This window comes from Acyrthosiphon pisum, chromosome A2 (genome assembly GCF_005508785.2).
Source record: "Acyrthosiphon pisum isolate AL4f chromosome A2, pea_aphid_22Mar2018_4r6ur, whole genome shotgun sequence".
Taxonomy (NCBI): domain Eukaryota; kingdom Metazoa; phylum Arthropoda; class Insecta; order Hemiptera; family Aphididae; genus Acyrthosiphon; species Acyrthosiphon pisum.
Window position 1 is genome coordinate 63,542,215 of NC_042495.1, and position 19,941 is coordinate 63,562,155.

Here is a 19,941-nt window from a genome sequence, read left to right on the forward strand (position 1 = left end):
TACATATTTTATTATCACATTTTGGTGAACCAATCAGAAAAAAAACGAATTTTGCACGACACGACACGACACGCGCAGTTGTGAACCCGCCTTAAGCGTCCAAATATTTCTCCAGCCACCAAGGTTTCGTATATTTTCGCTTAAACCACCTGTGATCTATATAGCTCCAAAAATATATTTTTTTAATCCCTACCACAGTCTTATGTTATACAGGTGTTTTATCTTATTATTATTGGTATTAACTATATTACTTTAATGTACTCGATGTATAGGATGACTGCAGCGTCGTGTAAGTTTCCACACCACCTATGCTTGTTAAACAACATTATATCACATAATCCATTTTATTTAGAAGCATGAGGTATTACACGAGGTGCGTTCTTCTTATTGTGGCAGTTATCCCCTATAGGCCTAATCCACATCGCAAGCGAGAACACGCGAAAGCCAGTCGACTACAATAATATTGTAATTTATACATAGATCGGTTATCGGTACTTCGAGAACTATACACTACTCTTGTATAACATTTTTCGTTATTTATACACAGTGGCGGAACTAGGGGGGGGGGGTAGCTGGGGATTGATCCCCGGGCATAATTTTTTTGTGGGTCTTTATATTAATGATTGGTTTTAGAAGTAAGAAAATATTTTTATTTCAAATAATAATGAAAAACAAAAATAAAATTATATATTATGGCGTAAAATAATTATTCGTCATTCTATTATTAGATCGCGTAGCTGCGCGATCGGCGTGCGCCGGCGGTCGACAGTACATAATATAGATTATAGAGACAGACTAATAATACAAATTAAATATAAATGATTGTATTTATTATTGATTCAATCGTAAATATAAATATATTAATTAATATGAACGTTTTCGTCGACGCACGGTGACGACGCGGACAAAAATAGCAAACAATTAATTACCACAATCCACAGTGATATTGTGATAATTCTATCATTTGCCATTTGAAAGCGCGGCCGACCAAGCGATTCCGCTCTGTCACTAATCAGTATAGTAGGTACATCATATTTTTAGTTAAAGGTAAGATTATGCATAGGTAGATTCGTATAAGTATACAAAATAACTAATAAGTATACTGGTAATTGGTATGCTGCTGTCAGTATGTACCTACTATAATTATTAAGATTCTGAGTGAAAGTGTGAAAATATAAAGGAATTTTTTGATGCAGTGTTTCGTTAAAATGTCTGATACCTACACAATAACTTATAAGATTATCAATCAACGTACGATGTATTATATCTGCTTATTAAAAATTATGTTAATATTTTTTAATATTATATATTATAATATTTACCAAGATGGTTCTACATTTGTTTATGTTTAAAAAAAAGATTTGATTTGTCTTTTTTTCCTTATTTATTTTATAAATTGTTTTATTTAATTACCTTTTTTATTGGCCTATTGTGTGTCTATTGTCATTGTGTAAACTCTATTATAATTGAGGCGCATAGAACAGCTAGTGGTTTTATACAGGACAGGTACATAATTGAAGTATTGATTATTTTTCAATATTTTTTTTTCCCCTAAAATCTACTCTAGTCTCTAAGGAAAATAAACTCACTTTTAATAATTAATTTCTTGCCTTCTAAACTATCTATAAAGCACTAACCCAATTAACATTGGTTAAGTGTTAAATGTTTTAATGTGGGTTAGGCCACTCAAATTTTGAAAAATATTTAGGTGTATAGAGTTGTTTACAGACATTTTTAGTGTTTTCAATTATTTTAGGTTTTTTAATTTTTTTCTATAAATATCAATAAAATTTTATTTGTTGGGTAAAAATCTTGAAAATTTAATAGAAGGCTCCAAATACATATTTTCAAAGGCAGATGAAAAATATTAAAAATCTGTAGTCACAATTTTTTTTCTAAACATTTAAAGTTCAAATGTTTTAACTTTTTAGTTAACATTATTATATGTGTTAAAAAGTTAATAAGTATTTAGTGTGTAAACTGTAAAGTATGTTTGTAATTTTAATTCCATTTATTTGAAAACAAATGTAGGGAATGATAGGTATATTATTTTCAGTCTTGGTCTATGATTGGGCGTAATTTTAATATTTTCCCCGGGAGTAAAAAATCTTAGTTCCGCCTCTGTTTATACATCGATAAAACATATTTTAATATAAATAAATAAATAAATATCGAATTTAACGTTATAATAAGATTTTAATTTCAAATTTTTAATTTTGTCGCAATACGACATTCGCATATTTTCGGCTTACTATATAGCGTTGAATTGTAGTGTGTTCCAGGCTTCCAGCCTCTGGAAAGGTGAGATGGGCTACTGGCGCGGAGGGATTTATATTTGTCACATAGCATTATAAGTACAAGAGGAGTAAAGAAACAGTAATTTTAAATTATAATGATGATATCCCCCCGATCTTTATTTAAAATTCAACACTGCCCTAATATTATAAATTTATAACTATAACTATATATTATCAGTGGGTGTTAACCTACTATTATTATTATATTTATCATATTTGTATTACTTTATTATATACCTATATTATTATTTATAGAGTTTACCAAAATATTATTTCTAAGTCTCCCACCATAGTGCACTCACTATTCCTATTGAGCCTCTTTATTCAAACTGTTCTAAGTGTCGTGATACTCATTCATAAAAATGTTTTTACGGTCCTGGAACAAAGTGTTTATTTTGAGTGTGTGACGCCGACCGGCGATAGTGGATGATGTGTTTGGTGTGGAGTTGAAATGATGAGGGGACGATAATATTAAATAAAGACATTTTACAAAATTCTTAATACATAAAAATATAAAATCATCTTACTTGGTTTAGGCATCTATAGTTTAGCTTACTTATGCAGTTATTTGCCTAACCAAGACTTACATCAAAATAATTCCTTATCGTAATTTGGACTTAATAACTTTTCTATAAAGCTTGACGGGTGTAGAAACATTGTAGGTGCATAAAAATATTTCAGATCTGTGGCAGTGAGGCCTGAGAGATATAATCCTTCATAAAAAATTGCATTTATTTTTGATGTGCGTGCGTCTATGAACCTAAAATGTGCAATTATTTTATGTTGAAAATAAAAAGAAATTTTACTTTACAAACGTAAAGAAACTTAAAAAAGTTAAAAAGAATATAAGAATACTTTTAGAAAATAAAAATTATAACAGTAATCGGAAAAATATAAATATTATTAACGAAAGTAAAAACCTATGTATTATATTATACAAATGTATTTTGATCAAAATTAAAACGGTAATAACATTAATAAGAAAATTAATAACTAGGCAGCATACAATTTAGCAAGCATATTTATTATTTATAATAATAATAAATATGAATAACTTGTTTGTGTACAGACGTACAGTGTACGTTTGTTTATATTGTGTTTGTGGCCAACACACGATACAACAAATGAATACCAAGTAGATATAGCTCATGTACCTAGTATTTAAAAATAAATAAAACTACTTAAATAAAATTGTAAATTAACGATCTAAGTCTTCCAGTTTAAAGCTATTCTAATAAATTCTAGTTCAAATAAGTCAGAGGTAAAAAGTACCTACTCAACCAAATAAAAATAATTGTAATGGCATTATTGATTAGGATATATAATTTAGATAGGAGAGGAGGACTACGTCGTTCAGAAGTCTGAACTATCAGTGATTTAAATAAATACAATTTACTGGCCAAAAAATTATGTAATAATCATTAGTCACAATTTAGTATTTACTGTAACTGTTTTACAAAAATATTAAAAATATAGGTAGTAAATAAATATTAAATATACATTTAAATTATTGTTAATAGATATATATATACTGTGCTAAGGGGAAATTATACAGGAAATCTTTATGATTTGTGCACCCCTAAAAATATTGGTCTAGTTGTGCCTATGTCTATTAGACTAATAAATTTAAAAAGTATTTTAAAATAGATTAATAATATATACGCGGTATCTATATACCTGGGTATAGTGGATATAATCTGTCGTCACTGCAGACGAGTTTATAAGTATTGTTATTTGTTAAATGTATTTACGGAACGTGCTTTTCTCCCTTGGGCATATTTCCCCCTGTATATCCACGGGTAGTTAAAACTCAATAGGTAGGTACTGAGCTTAGGATTAGATTTTCGCTTAATATCGTACGATAAATAGAAGGGACATAGCATGTTGAATGTAATAAAAGAGATAATAAGCAATAAGGTCGTCAAAATGATTTTTAAGATTTCTTTGAATCGCAAAAGAGGGTTCCCTATAAACATGTCGCTTAACCAACTACAATATTATGCACCCCTATTAGTGTACATATGTCACATACAAATATTTACGGGTATACAATACCAACGATACTGACAAAACACAAAATATATTATTTTGATTATTGAAATTTTAAACCAGGTCTCTATATTATCTACTTACAAAATAAAGCTATACTGAAAATAATATTTTAAATGTGCTCTATCTTTGTGACTTCGTGATTTCCAATATTACACGTGGACGTGGTACCTACCTATATGGCTATATACCATAGACCTTATACTAAGGTGTATGCTATATACCTACTACGATATTGTCATATTAATACATTTTGTTTTTGTACCTACTTAGTTCAATATAATATATAATATAATTATATAAACTATTCAATTAAGTTTTAAAAAAATTAAGTGAACTATCTATCCAAAATTATAATAATTTTGTTCAACCAAATAACATCAATAAAAGATTGTAAGTGTGCTGTGCTAAATTTAAATTTAATAAAACAATATTAACTATAATAATATAGTTCAATCAAAATAATAAGGATAAGGTATCTTTTGTTACGGATGTTCGTTATAGGATTAAGGATTAAGTACAATATTTTTTCACGAATTCTTAACTCAAAATAATGTATAATGTATGTAATAGTATAAAACGTGTTCGCATTCTGAAACTAATATTTTTACCTGTCTGCACAGTCTCCGCGTTTCGTACTTTTAATGCTCAACTGTAAAATTTACAAAGTGACCAGCTAGAAGCGGGCTAGAACCAGATGACATTTTTCTCTTGGTGATCATTGTTTTTAAAATGTATACATTTTTAATTATTGTGGCCTGTACTTCACAGTTTAAGTTTTACAAAATTACAATACCTATATATAAATACCTACCTACAATATTTATAGAAATCAGTGGTTTTGAAACATTACTGCTATGTGACATAGATACGTTATGGCCGCATACACCAGCTATGTACAATGTGAATAATAATAATTAAAAAATAATTTGGATACAAATGTTGATCAGTACCTATATAATATATTGTATATAAATTGTACTGTACATACGGCCAATTATAAGATCAAAGCGCATACATTTCGCGGTTGGATTTGAGAAACTCATTGGCGGTTACGGAGGAAGGCTTCTATATATTATTGTAATACCTACTTACTATAAATTCTGTAATAAATAATAATAATAATAATAATATAATGCAAGCGCATCTACAGTCCGTGTGAAGGAATGCGCGAACAAATATCTATAGAGTTGCACTTTATATTGGTAGTATTATACATTATATACAGCATACACTACATAGGTATATGATACCACTACTATCTGTATAGGAATTCAGGTTATAATACATCATACATAACAGGCAAAGACGCGCCGGTTCGTCTGAAATAACACGCGTATAATAACATAGGTGGTAGGTATATACTACATTATATATATTATTATGAATATCAACAGAATAATATAATATTAAAGTATGTGTGTGTGTAGGCGTATATACAGAAGGTAAAAGCAGTGTTAATAAATTTAAAAAATAAATTGTATTATAGAGGTACACACACATGCACACAGCACACATAATATAATAAAATGATGTGTATAAATCGATAAAGATTTGCGGCTACGGATCCAATCGAGTGGCAACGCCGTGATGATCCGGGGCTAATTGTTTGAAAAAGCGGCTGCGGAGAGGTTGGGTCATCGACACGCACACACACATAATATATTATATATCTATACACAAGACCGACTCCAAATAAACACGCACATAGACACACACACACACACACACACACACACACACACACATGGGTAACGATAATATAATATAGTGGTATATACACGCCGCCGAGGCCACCCCACGACAACGGATTTTATACATAATACCGGTTACGGGGTGGAGCCTAAAACTCGCATATTATATGTACGCGTATAAATGTGTGCTCACTGACACACACACAAACACACACACATATACACTTACATTAATACACACAATGAACGATCTATAGGTGTATGTATAATATATATATATGTATGTGTGTGTGTATACACAAATCCGGGGGGCCACCGGGGCGCAAATCCAAACTCCAATTTCACACTGGAGCGGACACACCGGATCATTGGATGAAACCGGCCGCCACGGCAGACAATATAATAATATATAATACGCGCCGTGTGCGTACATAGTATATAATATATCGGTTACACAAAAGGCCGAACAATGCGCACCGCGGATTAACTTATTTATACAACATGTGTTCTGTCGGCTTTAAACGGTTCAGATGGGTGGTCCCAAGCCCGGTGGCCGTACACACACACGTGCACACGCACAACACACATACACACTGGCACATACAAATCACGTCTATATATATATATAACACGATGCGTATAGTATAAGGGTATACCTAAACAGCTAGCCACAGTGGCGGCACAATATGAAATAATAATATATATATTATTACCTGGCGCGCGCTTGTGTATGTGTATGAGTGTGTGTGGGTGTGTGCGTGCGAGTGTTTAAATGTAATCGCGGAAATTGTTGAGTGAGAGCAATAAAAGGACTATATATTATTGGGCATGGGCATTATATAGGTATGCGTTTATAATATACTATATAGTATATACACACTCGCATATATATACATATATATATATATATATATATATATCAATATGTGTGTGTGTGTGTGTGTGATGCATATTATTACCTACCCATATGATAATAGTATACATAATAATAGCCGCGGATGGTTCTTGCAGAGAACGCACGTCCTCCTACCCCTGCAGGGCTCCAGCACACCCGCTCAAAGCACCGCTGCAGTCGCTTGTCATTTTTTTCCCTAAACTCCGGAGGATTATCGCGAATCCGGCTTTTTTTACGCGCATTATGATAATAATGCACAGGTATATCATCATGTACCTACAAACTACGCATCACATTATATTCAGGACTTATATAGGTGCATAATATATATAAATACATATATAATAATAAGACCCCATAAACGCACGTTGTGAACGATTGGAAAACTTCCGTGGGAAAAATGTCAATGGTTTTGTACCTAGGTATACTCATTTTTATATGAATATATTTTTTACCTGAGCGTTTATCATACATATTTTGAAGATTATTTTATATGTTAGCACTATTTTATATTGTATGCATCTATTCATCCAAGAAAACTAAAATAAATGTTAAAATCAATTACCACCCCAAAATGACACCCATAAACTAGGGCCTGGATTTGAAGGCATAATGTATTATTTTTTAGGTTGTCTAAGGCAAATGAAAATGCTCTCTAAGTAATTATTCCGTTTTGTACTTATTCAGTATTATTATCTAAGAGGACGATACCCTCATGGTTCTCGTGTTTTCTCCGTCTTACAAGTGCGTAACATACCAAATTGTACGCTTAGCAGAACACGTGTACCCCTGTTAGTTTAAAAATTAGAGTGAGTTGGCCTCCTATAAAATTTAAAGGTAAGATTATTATCTATGCAACCTCGTGGGTTCTTATTTTAATTTAAAAGCGAGTTATAAGTATTTTTAGATTTATGAATCTGTATTTTAAAATACTCATAACTAGCTTTTATATTAAAATATAATAAAAAGCCCACAAGGTTGCCTAGACACTAATCTTATCTTTAGATTTTATAAGAGGTCAATTCGTTCTAATTTTTAAATTAACGGAGCTTCACGTGTTCTGCTGATCGTAAAATTTTCTAGGTTACGCACTTGTTACGGAAACAACAAATGCGGGTATCACGTCCTCTTAAGAGGAATTAAGCGCAATATTTGTTTTCTGCCGTCACTGACCCTTGCGCAACATATCGAATTCACGTTCAGCAGAACTATAATCAAATGTCCCTATGTTTTTACTTGTTATACTTTTAGTAATAGAGTGGATTCATCTAATATCAAAATTTAAGTTAAGAATATTACCCGTGTAGACTATTTGATGATACAATCATTTTTGTGTAAATTATGAAAGTGTAAAATATTAAAATTTAAAAATCCTTATAAATTGCATAAAAATTAAAATATCGTAAAAAAAAGCCAACGTATGACACAGGTATTTTTAAATTATAGTTTGATAAGAAGTGAATTCCCTCTAATATTGAAATTAAACAATACAGGGTTGGTTCGGCTAAATGTAGATTTGTTATGTTGTGCGTTGGTCAGGGAGAGAAAACAAATGACGCACTGGCATCCTTTTAATCTTTAATTACTTATTTGATATTATAATATCTTATATATTCATAGGCACAACTAGACGAAAATTTTAAGGAGTGTACAAATTATAAAGATTTCCTGTATAATTTTCCCTTAGCACAGTATATCTATTAAAAATAATTTAAATGTATATTTAATATTTATTTACTACCTATATTTTTAATATTTTTGTAAAACAGTAACAATAAATACTAAATTGTTACTAATGACTATTACATAATATTTTGGCCAGTAAATTGTATTTATTTAAATCACTGCTAGTTCAGACTTCTGGAGGACATAGTCCACCTCTCCTATCTCAATTATATCCTAATCAATAATGCCACTACAATTATTTTTATTCGGTTGAGTAGGTACTTTTTACCTCTGACTTATTTGAACTAGAATTTATTAGAATAGCTTTAAACTGGAAGACTCAGATCGTTAATTTCTTGTTCAGTAGGTTTTTTTTTATTTAAATATTACATAATGTACTATATATAGACGTAAAGTCTTAGTGGAGAGCTATACCTATTTTGTATTGATTTTTTATATAGTTTGTTGGCCACTAACAAAATATAAACAAACGTACAAAAACGAGTTATAATAAATAATAGATATGCTGGCTCAATAATATACTGCCTAGTAATTAAATATCTTATTAATGTTTTAATTTTGTTCAAAATACATTTGTATAATATAATACATCGGTTTTACTTTTTTCTTTCGTTAACAATATTTATATTTTTCCGATTACTGTTATAATTTGTATTTTATAAAATTGTTTTCATATTCTTTTTAACTCTTTTAACTTTCTTTTAATTTGTTAAGTATAAGTTCTTTTTATTTTTAACATAAAATAATTACACATTTTGGATTCATAGACGCATGCACATCAACAATTAATGATTAACAATTAAGCAATTATTAACGAAGGATTATGTCTCTCAAGCCACAGATCTGAAGACTGAAATATTTTTATGCACCTACAATGTTTCATCACCCGTCAAGCTTTATAGAAAAGTTATTAAGTCCAAATTACGATAAGGAATTATTTTGATGTAAGTCTTGGTTAGGCAAATAACTGCATAAGTAAGCTAAACTAAAGATGCCTAAACCAAGTAAGATGATTTTATATTTTTATGTATTAAGTATTTTGTAAAATGTATTTGTTTAATATTGTCGTCCCCTCACCATTTCAACTCCACACCAAACACAGCACCCACTATCGCCGGTCGGCGTCACACACTCAAAATAAACACTTTGTTCCAGGACCGTAAAAACATTTTTATGAATGAGTATCACGACACTTAGAACAGGTTGAATAAAGAGGCTTAATAGGAATAGTGAGTGGTAGGAGATTTAGATATTATATTTTGGTAATCTCTATAAATAATAATATGTATTATAAAATAACTAGCTGCCCGACCTTGCTCCGGAAGAAATTATTTTTTTATAATTTAATTTAAAAACATATGACTATATTTTTTGGCTATACAAATAATATAATATAATTACATATTGTAGTTATTGTTATTGCTAATTTCTGAAAGTTATATATCTTACATTTTTAATTCAACCACTGCAGGAGTGGTAAATTTTATTTTTTTTATTATAGAATAGAAATAAGGTAGAAAAAAGGTGAGAAAGTGGATGTCGCTCTGCTGTACAGTAGGTTACAAGTGGGTCACTGTATAATGGTTAGTATTATTAAATTTGAATTCAATGATATAATATCACTGTATAAGAAAAACGATTCTGAGCGGAGACGGTATGTCAGTCTAGGTATTAGATATATTATATACTTATCTATGGTATTAAAAAAAAAATTGACCAATAATAGGTATCCATAATAAATTCCAAATTAATCATATCACAATATCCATTAGGTACTTATAACGCGTTAGAATACTTTAGAAGTTTCAAGTACCCACGAATAATATTATACAATCACAACAAAATAACTAAAATAGTTATCCTATGTTTTTTAATATGTAATTTCGTCCAAATTTGTACTTAAAATGACTATAAAAATAAAGTGTGTAAATGTATTTTTTAGATTTTTTGGTAACAGAATTAATTACTTACGTGGAATATTGTTTTAAATTTTTAATCCTTAGATACAAAAATTGAACATTTTATAAATTTTTAACTACAAAATAATTTTTCAAATTAAGATTTGATAAATTTTGATAAATTCAAAATTTGATCTTTAAATGCTTATAAAAAAAAATTGTGCCTATGTATTTTTAATATTTTTCAACTGATACTTTAACAATATATCAGGAGGAGCCTTGTATTAAATTTTTACACTTTTTGGCCCAACTAATAAAACTTTATTGATATTTATAGAAAAAAAAAACTAAAAAAATTTAAAACTGAAAATGTCCGTAAACAGCTCAAAAAGAGTCAAATTATTTTCAAAATTGTATGGTGTATAGAAAATGCTAATATAAACATTCAGTAAAATTTTCATGTATCTATAGTTATTCGTTTTTGAATTACAACAAAATAAGAAAATCGCTACATGAGAAATCTGCTTTTGAAACAATATACTAGGAGCCTTTTATTAAATTTTCAAGCTTTTTTAATCAACAAATAAAATTTTATTGATATTTTTAGAAAAAAAACTAAAATAAAATGAAAACTGACAATGTCCGTAAAGAGCTCAAAATAATTCAAAATATTTTGAAAATGTTATGGTGTATAGAAAATGCTAATATAAACATTCAGTCAAATTTCATGTATCTACGGTGATCTACGGTCAAGTTACACCAAAACCCAAATTCAATTTTGTGAAAAATCGATTTTGCGTAAAATTCCCGTTTTTCCTTAATTTTTCTTTGTTTTTCTTGGCGCTTTGAAAACCTATGGAAAAATTTTACTTTTGACCCCCCCAAAGTACCAACTAGATTCTTTTTCCTATCAGAAAAGGTACTGTTGAAGAAAATCCAAGCACTTTTACTGTCCTAAAAGGTGATGACAGACACAAAAAAAAAAATAATAAATTAAAAATTAAAAAAAAAACACACATCATTGTAAAATCAATACATTCATCGTTCCACTCAGAAATTAAAATGGAAACTACAAATGTCTGTAAACAGCTCAAAATAAGTCAATATATTTGGAAAATATTATGGTGTATAGAAAATGCTTATATAAACACCCAGTCAAAATTTTATGTACCTATGGTCATTTGTTTTAGAGTTGCACTAAAAACCAAAATCGATTTTCTCAAAAACAGATTTTGCGTAAAAATTCCCGTTTTTCCTTAATTTTTCTTTTGTTTTTCACGTCGCTTTTGAAAACTACTGGGAAATTTTTGCTTTTGATCCCCCAAAGTACCAACTAGGTTCACTTTCCTATCAGAAAAGATACTGTTGAAGAAAATCCGAGCACTTTTACTGTCCTAAAAGGTGATGACAGAGACAAAAAAAAAAAAAATAAAAAAAACACACATCATTGTAAAATCAATACATTCATCGTTCCACTCAGAATCTAAAATACTTAAATACTTAGGTATAAAACATTTATTGATACGTGCATATTTTTTTTATTTATTTTTTTGGGGAGAGGGGTTATTTTAAGTTTGTATTTGTATATAATATAATTAATCAGTGCATCCCATTTGCGTCCGAACTCGTTAATCGTAACCCATTTGTGCCAGAATTAAAGCAAGTGAAAATCGTGCAACGTTGCTATTTATTAGGTACTTATAACCATGACATCTAATAATAATATTCTATAGTGGCTCATGATAATGAAAATTGTGAAATCCCAATCGAAAAGATAAATTTATTTATTTCTGTGTTAGTTGCATCAGCTCGTGAGTAGTGAGTACTGAGTACTACTAACTACTAAGTATAGTTATGAAATTTAATATAACTATTTCAAGAAAAAAAAACCTTGTTTAGTTACCTATTCGTTATTTCAAAAATCACGTGAGTGGAAATGTTGTTTCTAAAGGCAATAAGTGAACGTTGTGTTAAAAAAAAACTGTAATGTATATTATACCAAAACCAAAATTAATGATAATATACAGATATTAGATAGGTATACTAGATAACATATGTGTAGACAGTCTACACAGTGTAGTATTTATTATTTATTTTGATTTTATATGAAAACAACCCGTGACAAAGATTTCTATTTCGCTTTTATAATATAGATATACCTGATCATTGTATTAATTATTATGATGGATTTTATAAAAAATAATAATAAATAGTTAGCGTGGATTAAACATAATAATCGTATTATTTCAGAAATGATTAACTTTTTCTAATAATTGTTCTTAAAAGATAGCTGATGGCAACGTTGTATGCCGAATGGGCACATTTAGGCTATAAATCGATATATTATGTTTTTGTTTTATTTTGGGCGCAAATGGGTTACACTCTAATTAATACATTTATAGGTACATTAAATATCGGTGCAACGTTCACATAGTTATTTATGTATAAGTAAAGATCATATAATTATATTTTAAAATAGTCGAATAGAACAAGCCTGACCGTGCTTTTGAGATATCTGAAGCAGTAGTGTAGTATATATTGTCATTACTTTATAATAACAATTTATTGTATAGGTATAATACATGGCTCTTAAATGGCTACCATTTTATGAAATTTTGACCAGCTCAGAAAACATTCTCTATCTTGACCATTAAAATTGTTCTAAACATGTTAAGAGAACTACAGCTAAAGCTTCTTAAGCTCCATCCTGCCACCATCCAGCTACTGTAGTTCAACATTTATACATAATATACATGAGCTAATAATCTCTAAACGCAGAGGACGGATCCTAATACAATATTGATGACTTATTAATAAATAAGTAAACTAAATTATTAATATTATTAAATCATAATAATTAGTTAGGTTAATTTATTGTAGTTTGAATACCAACATACAGGAATTTATATTTAAAAAAGGGGGGGAAATGGGTAACCAATCTTCTGTACCATATGCGCCGTTTATAGAAAATGCTAATATAAACCTTTGATGACAATTTTAAGTACAAACCTATTTACAGTTGATTCTATTTGAATTAAGTACAATCAAATAAGTAAATTTATTTTGTTGAAAACTAGTTTTGTGTAAAAATTTACGTTTATCCCTAAAATTTTTTCTGGCGATTTTGAAGATTAGGTATTGGGAATTTTCTACTACTAAAAGTACAAATTAGATTCACTCTACTACCAAAAAAATATTGAGGTTAAAATTAAAACATTTTTTCTACTATAAATCGTACTATAAACCTGACCTAGTACCTACATATACCTACACGAAAAAAACACATTATTGTAAAATCAATACATTTGCTCCGTTTAGAATCTAAAAATACTAAAAACGCTGTACCGTTATAACAACAAATATATTGTCAGATATACTACTGTCGAAATTAAAAAGTTTTCCGGTGAGAATAGTGTATTAAATATTGGGGTCAGTCTTTGCTAAAACTATATTAATTATTTGATCAATACCTACTATATGCGTGTGTTTATTCTATCAAAGAGTCTATATATATAGAGAGCATACATAATAAATAATCAAACACAGGACCGATGAATATTTTAGAAGACGCTTTTTTTTTCATGTTCCGACCACTCTAAAATTCACCCGAAACTCGAACAGCGACTGTTGCCGGTTTAAGTAGGTATGGAATATATATGGGCGAGCATATTATGCACAAGTACTTATATAATATAAATGTTGAGCCTCTGAAACGTTTTAATAATGAATGGTTCAATTACCACTGTGCTGCTACAGATTAAATATAAATCGATCTGTGGTGCTGCGGCTTGTTTTGTCGCGAAATCCGTTTGTCGCGACGCCGTTCTCCTAGATTGACCGTTAATGGTTCATCTAATATAATATCATCTATTTATAATATACAAATTAGGTGGGAATTAGGTGGGAGGGTATAATGTATTATGTTGGTTTATGGTGACACTAATCTAACCACACACCACCCCTGGGCACTACAAACCGAAAGGTTGAGCACACCTGAGTTGAGCACAATGAAACTGTCGTCATAGCGACAGCCAATGCGAATTGATTTTACTCAACGCGAAACGCATATGTCACACAAGAGCAAAACTGACTATATTACCTATAATATGTATATTACCTATTAAGTATATTAATTATTATTATTATTATATATATAGGTATCAGTGGAGTGCCCACGGGGAGAATTATTGGGTTATAACTCCTACCTCATTTGACCCATAGAACCTCTTATTTGTGTATTTAGTATTACTACCACAACTTATTTAAATGTATTATTATTTATTAGCTAGTACTTATAACATCACCAATGAAAATTCTTGCGTACGCTACTGATAGGATATAGGCATCGAGATGAATAAAAAATACTAGTAGGTATTCGAAGTATTTTTATCTATCTCGATGAACATAGGTAACAAAAGGACACATGCGCCTACCATATATAGTACTATCCCACTGCAACAGTTGCCTAGCCCGCTCATCGAAATAACGTCTCCGGTATTGCGTTATAAACTTACATTATCAGTGGCGTTTATAGGGGGAGTTTGGGTGTTTACCCCCCCCCCCAAAAAAAAAAAAATGCTTTCCACCAAAATAAATGTATTATTTATATGATATTTATGTAAGAAAACTGTAAAAAACTTAGTTTATATATATACTTTACCCACCCTCCCTCTTTCATGGCCACTGTGCATTATAATATTAAAATTTTAAATACATTATAATATACATGCCTCAAACCAGTTTTATACTAAAGATTTTTTCCTTAAGCTCAAAGTAAGATGTTTCGACATCTGATGGGTGGGAAGGAGGTATGAGGGGCGATTTCTAAGATCCATTCTAAGTTCTGATTATTCTAATGGGACGGAATTATCATTGCCGCGTTGCATGTTGTAACTTGTAACCATGACTAAATAAACAGGCATGATCGCTAGATTACTGCACGCGTATTTTATACATATATTATATTTCCTCAGACTTAGAAGAAACACTAATGTCATAGAAAAAAATTGTCTTCACATTAAAATATTATATAGGAATCATACTGTTTTTACCATGTCTGGAGAAAATGCGCAGTGATAAGAAAAATTGGTTTTTTTTAGTGATCATGCCTGTTTATTTGGCCGCGTACGAGTTGATTCCCGGGTACTTGTTTACCTGCACGATACCGTTGAGTTGATTTTCGGGTCATTAAGAGGTATGTACGAGTTGATTCCCTGATCATTATATATTATTTTCAATATTTAGTCAAATATTCAGTCTATTAGCCTAACCCAAGAGACACCACGAGGAGGTTTTCTGACAAGTTTCTCAAAAATGATGTTCTTTTTAGTTTTTTTCATATTTTGAAAATCTTAAATTATTTGTCAAAAAATTATTAGTAAAAAATTTAGTAGGTAATGAATTATTATTAAAAAATTTAGTTATTTGGTAAAAATGTATAACACATTGTTTTTAAAAATTGGTATCTGGTAATAAGATTGCTAGTATACCGTGACATAATGACCAGGGAATCAACTAATACATAAAGTAAGTCTCGGGAATCAACTCACCTATACTGCGGTTTATTTAGTCATGGTTGTAACAGTGTCTATAACAGGTAGTACGACAAAGCGACCGGATAATACACTGATAAGTATATGGGTACATCAGATTAAAAAGGAATGAGATATAAAAAACTGTATTATAAATCATTTTATAATTTTTTTATGAATGTAAATAATGACTAATTTACGGATCTACATAGTCAATGTATAAGATAATACATTTTATTTTAATAAATTTTCAAATTTTTTTACACTAATAGCGATGCGCCAACGTCCTACGCCCGAAAATAATGGAATCAAAGTATAAATATATGAAATATATATACATATAATACATATAAATATATGTTAATTATGCCTGTTAACAGTGAACTATAATTTAGGTGTTTTCCACTGCACTGAAATGTAGATTCTACTGTCTATTAGAAATTAGAATAAGGTCTGCCTTGACTGCTGTTGTAACAAAATTAACAGGCTAGTACTATATATGTATATACATGCATTAAATTTATGTATTGCATCAATATTAACGAAGTCTATCGTTATATATAGACTGATCGTTGGCATAATATACCTTTGCGCCGACAGAGATTCTCATATGTTTAATGAAACGACATAGATAAGATAATAATATTATTATAATATTATAATATTTGGTTAATTCTTGTAGGTACTTATAGTCTGAGTTTTGGTTAGATGCAAACCACCACGGCAGGCACCTGCATGTTTTACAGCGGCGGATATGTGTGCCGAAGTTTAAAAGAGAGGTATACCTATTCGTGATATCGAAGCTTCTAACACGCATCTGCTGCATGCCGAGAACAAAAACCCATCCGCTTATCGAATTCACATTACACAACGCGCGTGGAGTGTATCGATTCGCTCTTGCTGCTGCTGGACTGTCGCGAGTTGGCGTGCCCGTAAACGAACAGATCACCGAAAGAAGAGGGAAAAATTTGAATTCGCACCGAAGGCATTGGATAAAAATAATACAAGTGCGACGGAAGGCAGAGGAAAAGGTTAAGGACTCGTATAGAGCGCCACTCCAGAGAGTAATAGTGTCGTGAGGGCCATTAAAAGGCGCATGCTTGCTAAAATTCGTAGTCATATTACCACTAGTACACATATAAATATAATATATATATATTAGTGTGTGTGTATGAAAACGCGGGAAGGATCTGAAGTGGTGGTGGTCGGGACTCGTAAACTGAGGTAGGGGAGGACACCGAGATGATGAGTACGAGAGGGATGTATAGAGGCCGAGAGTACGAGTGAGAGGGAGTGGTTAGTGTGAGAGAGAGAGAGAGAGAGAGAAAGAGAGAGAGAGACAGAAGTTCGATAAACGCAGCACCCGGTTGTTCAACAATGACAAGCAATACGAATTGGCATTTACCCTTACCCTTTCTCTACCGACAGTCGTCATATCCCGCTACCAGTCTATATATACCACGATATAAGATATTTTGTTTATATCTCATCCCCATCAAATTTATCATATTTTGTTTTCCTTTCCAAAAATGTTATCGTTTTATTCATGCAGCAGTTGGATATATACAATATATTCATTATAATATTACAATTTACATGGAACTATTAACAATATTACAATAAATCCGTAGGTACAAAACGCCAATGATAATAAAATTCCTTATTTTGATTTCACTCCAATTTTGCCCTGAAAACCGATTTCGTACTTAACATACTTGAATGCGATAATAGTATTAATAATAATTTATCGAATATATGGATTTAATATAGGAAACTATTATAATGGTATGTATGTCAACGGTATCCTTCGTATCACTGCGCACGCACCGAAATTAAAGTCGTCGATCGACTACACCTGCAAATTGCAATGATAATGATAATATCATATGTGTATATATATAATATAATATCCATAGTTATTTCATGCAGTTGTGCTCCTACGTATTCGTATATTATACATTTATACCTATGCGTATTATGTTAGGTACACATGATTTTAATACACATCTCGGCGCGCCGCCGCCGTCCTAAAAGCGATGGCACGTGATTTATGAGCACGTGCATTACGACAATTTAACGTCTATGACGTATGGTATAATAATATATAGTATAATATAATAAACTCTAGGTATATAGGTATATTATATATGGTACTCGGTTACTGAGCTGCCGGTGGAAGCGACGAGGAGGGTATACGTGAGTATGTTTGTGTGTGTGTGAATGTGTGATTGTAATGTTATGTGTGTGCACGCATGAGTACGCGTACAGTGGATTGGTCGGTGAGAGGGGGTGAGAGGAAGGTCCCGATGACCTGATCTAATTTTGTAGACGTCGCACTGCTGCGGTTCGTCAGTCAAATCCCTACAGTCCTTGCCGCCGCGTAATACATGTAAATATACGCGTATGGGGCAATGACAGCGCGCGTATAATATGTGCACTATATTTCTATATACCTATATATAATATGATGTGTGTACAGGACACAGCCACATGGCGCAAACTTGTTTAAGCCTAGGGCACAATGTATATTATTACTCTTACTTTCACCTTATAGATATATACTATATACATATTATATAATATTATATCTTATACCCATGTGTGTGTGTGTGTGTGTGTGTGTGTGTGTGTGTGTGTGTGTGAATGCGCGTATATAATAAACACACACACATGCGCGGCGGTGAAACATTCGCCGGACTTAGATGCCGCCGCCGTCACCACCGCCACCACCGACGACGACGCTTTATCGATTCGCGTTGAATATGTGCGAAATCCCTAAACGAGGATTACGTCCCCACCGACGCGCAGACGGGAAACCAACCACTGGGAATTCGTCGTCGTCGAGTGGTTGGATTCCGTTTGTTTTGGGGAGAGACGGAACAAACATAGTGATATATGGTGATATAGCGGACACAATAATAGTAGCGAATATTATACAATAATATCGTATTATCAATTATCATAATATAACATGAGCGCGATCCTCGGCGGATGTCAAAGGACAATCGATTGGGAACTGGCACCCGCGAGAGCACAAGGGGGTCGGTCCCCCGGCTGAAACGGTAGTAGAAAAAACAGAGCTACAGACTTACTTATACAAAAAACGTAGGTATTTAAGTTCGGTAAGAAAATATATCCGTAACCTATACTCATCACCGCCTATACTATAGTATATAATATTATACTAAATACTAATATTATGCCACTGCGGTGTGTTATATATATTATTATATTACGATCGTCATCGTCGTCGTTAATATATCGAAGGCGACTGTAATGAATGTGATAAAAATAATATATTATTATAATATACATCGTTCGGCGGTAAGTATACGTATAGCAGGAGACGTCATGATAAATATTATATGTGAATATATATATTGTATATAGGTACTTACTTTCCGAGTTCCTCTTTAAGTTCGTAATTGTCACTAAATCGCGTACATACGAGCGGCGCGGCCATCGTGTCGTGCGGTGTTCGTGTGCCGTGAGCCGTGTGTATATGTGTGTGTGCGTGAGTGTGAGTATGTGGTTATAGTTTTGTAGTTTGGTTAAAAAAAATTTAACCGAGGGGGCCCGCGTTCGGCTTTCGAACCGTGTGTCTACTGCGTGCAGCACAGTACGTCGGCGTGCGGTGCAAGCGTGTGCCGCGTTTGCGTTCGCGTTCGCGTTTGCGTGTGCGCGCGACCGTGTGCTAGTGTGTGTGTTTGTGAATGTGTGTGTGCGTCTTGTGTGCAGTGCGTAACGCCGCGGACGCCGGTGCGGGTGCTCTGCGGGCGCCGTTCCACAATCAATACCGCAGGCGGCGTCGGCGGCGGCGGCCGATCGGCAAAGTTCGGCACGTCTCGGGTAGCCCGCCGAGCTACTTGTTGACATCCCTCTATTATAATG

At 31.9% G+C, this 19,941-nt stretch overlaps 1 protein-coding gene across 12 annotated transcripts in view; it reads right to left on the minus strand.

Moving 5' to 3' along the window:
• The window catches only part of LOC100161639 (calcium/calmodulin-dependent protein kinase type II alpha chain), a 136,897-nt gene extending 116,956 nt beyond the window's left edge, over nucleotides 1-19,941 (minus strand). For all 12 annotated transcript variants that reach the window (XM_029490880.1, XM_029490872.1, XM_029490881.1 and 9 more), the window contains exon 1: nucleotides 19,449-19,941. In XM_029490880.1, coding sequence (XP_029346740.1) covers nucleotides 19,449-19,926 — 478 coding nt within the window. In that variant the 5' untranslated portion in view covers nucleotides 19,927-19,941. The remainder of the gene's footprint in view (nucleotides 1-19,448) is intronic.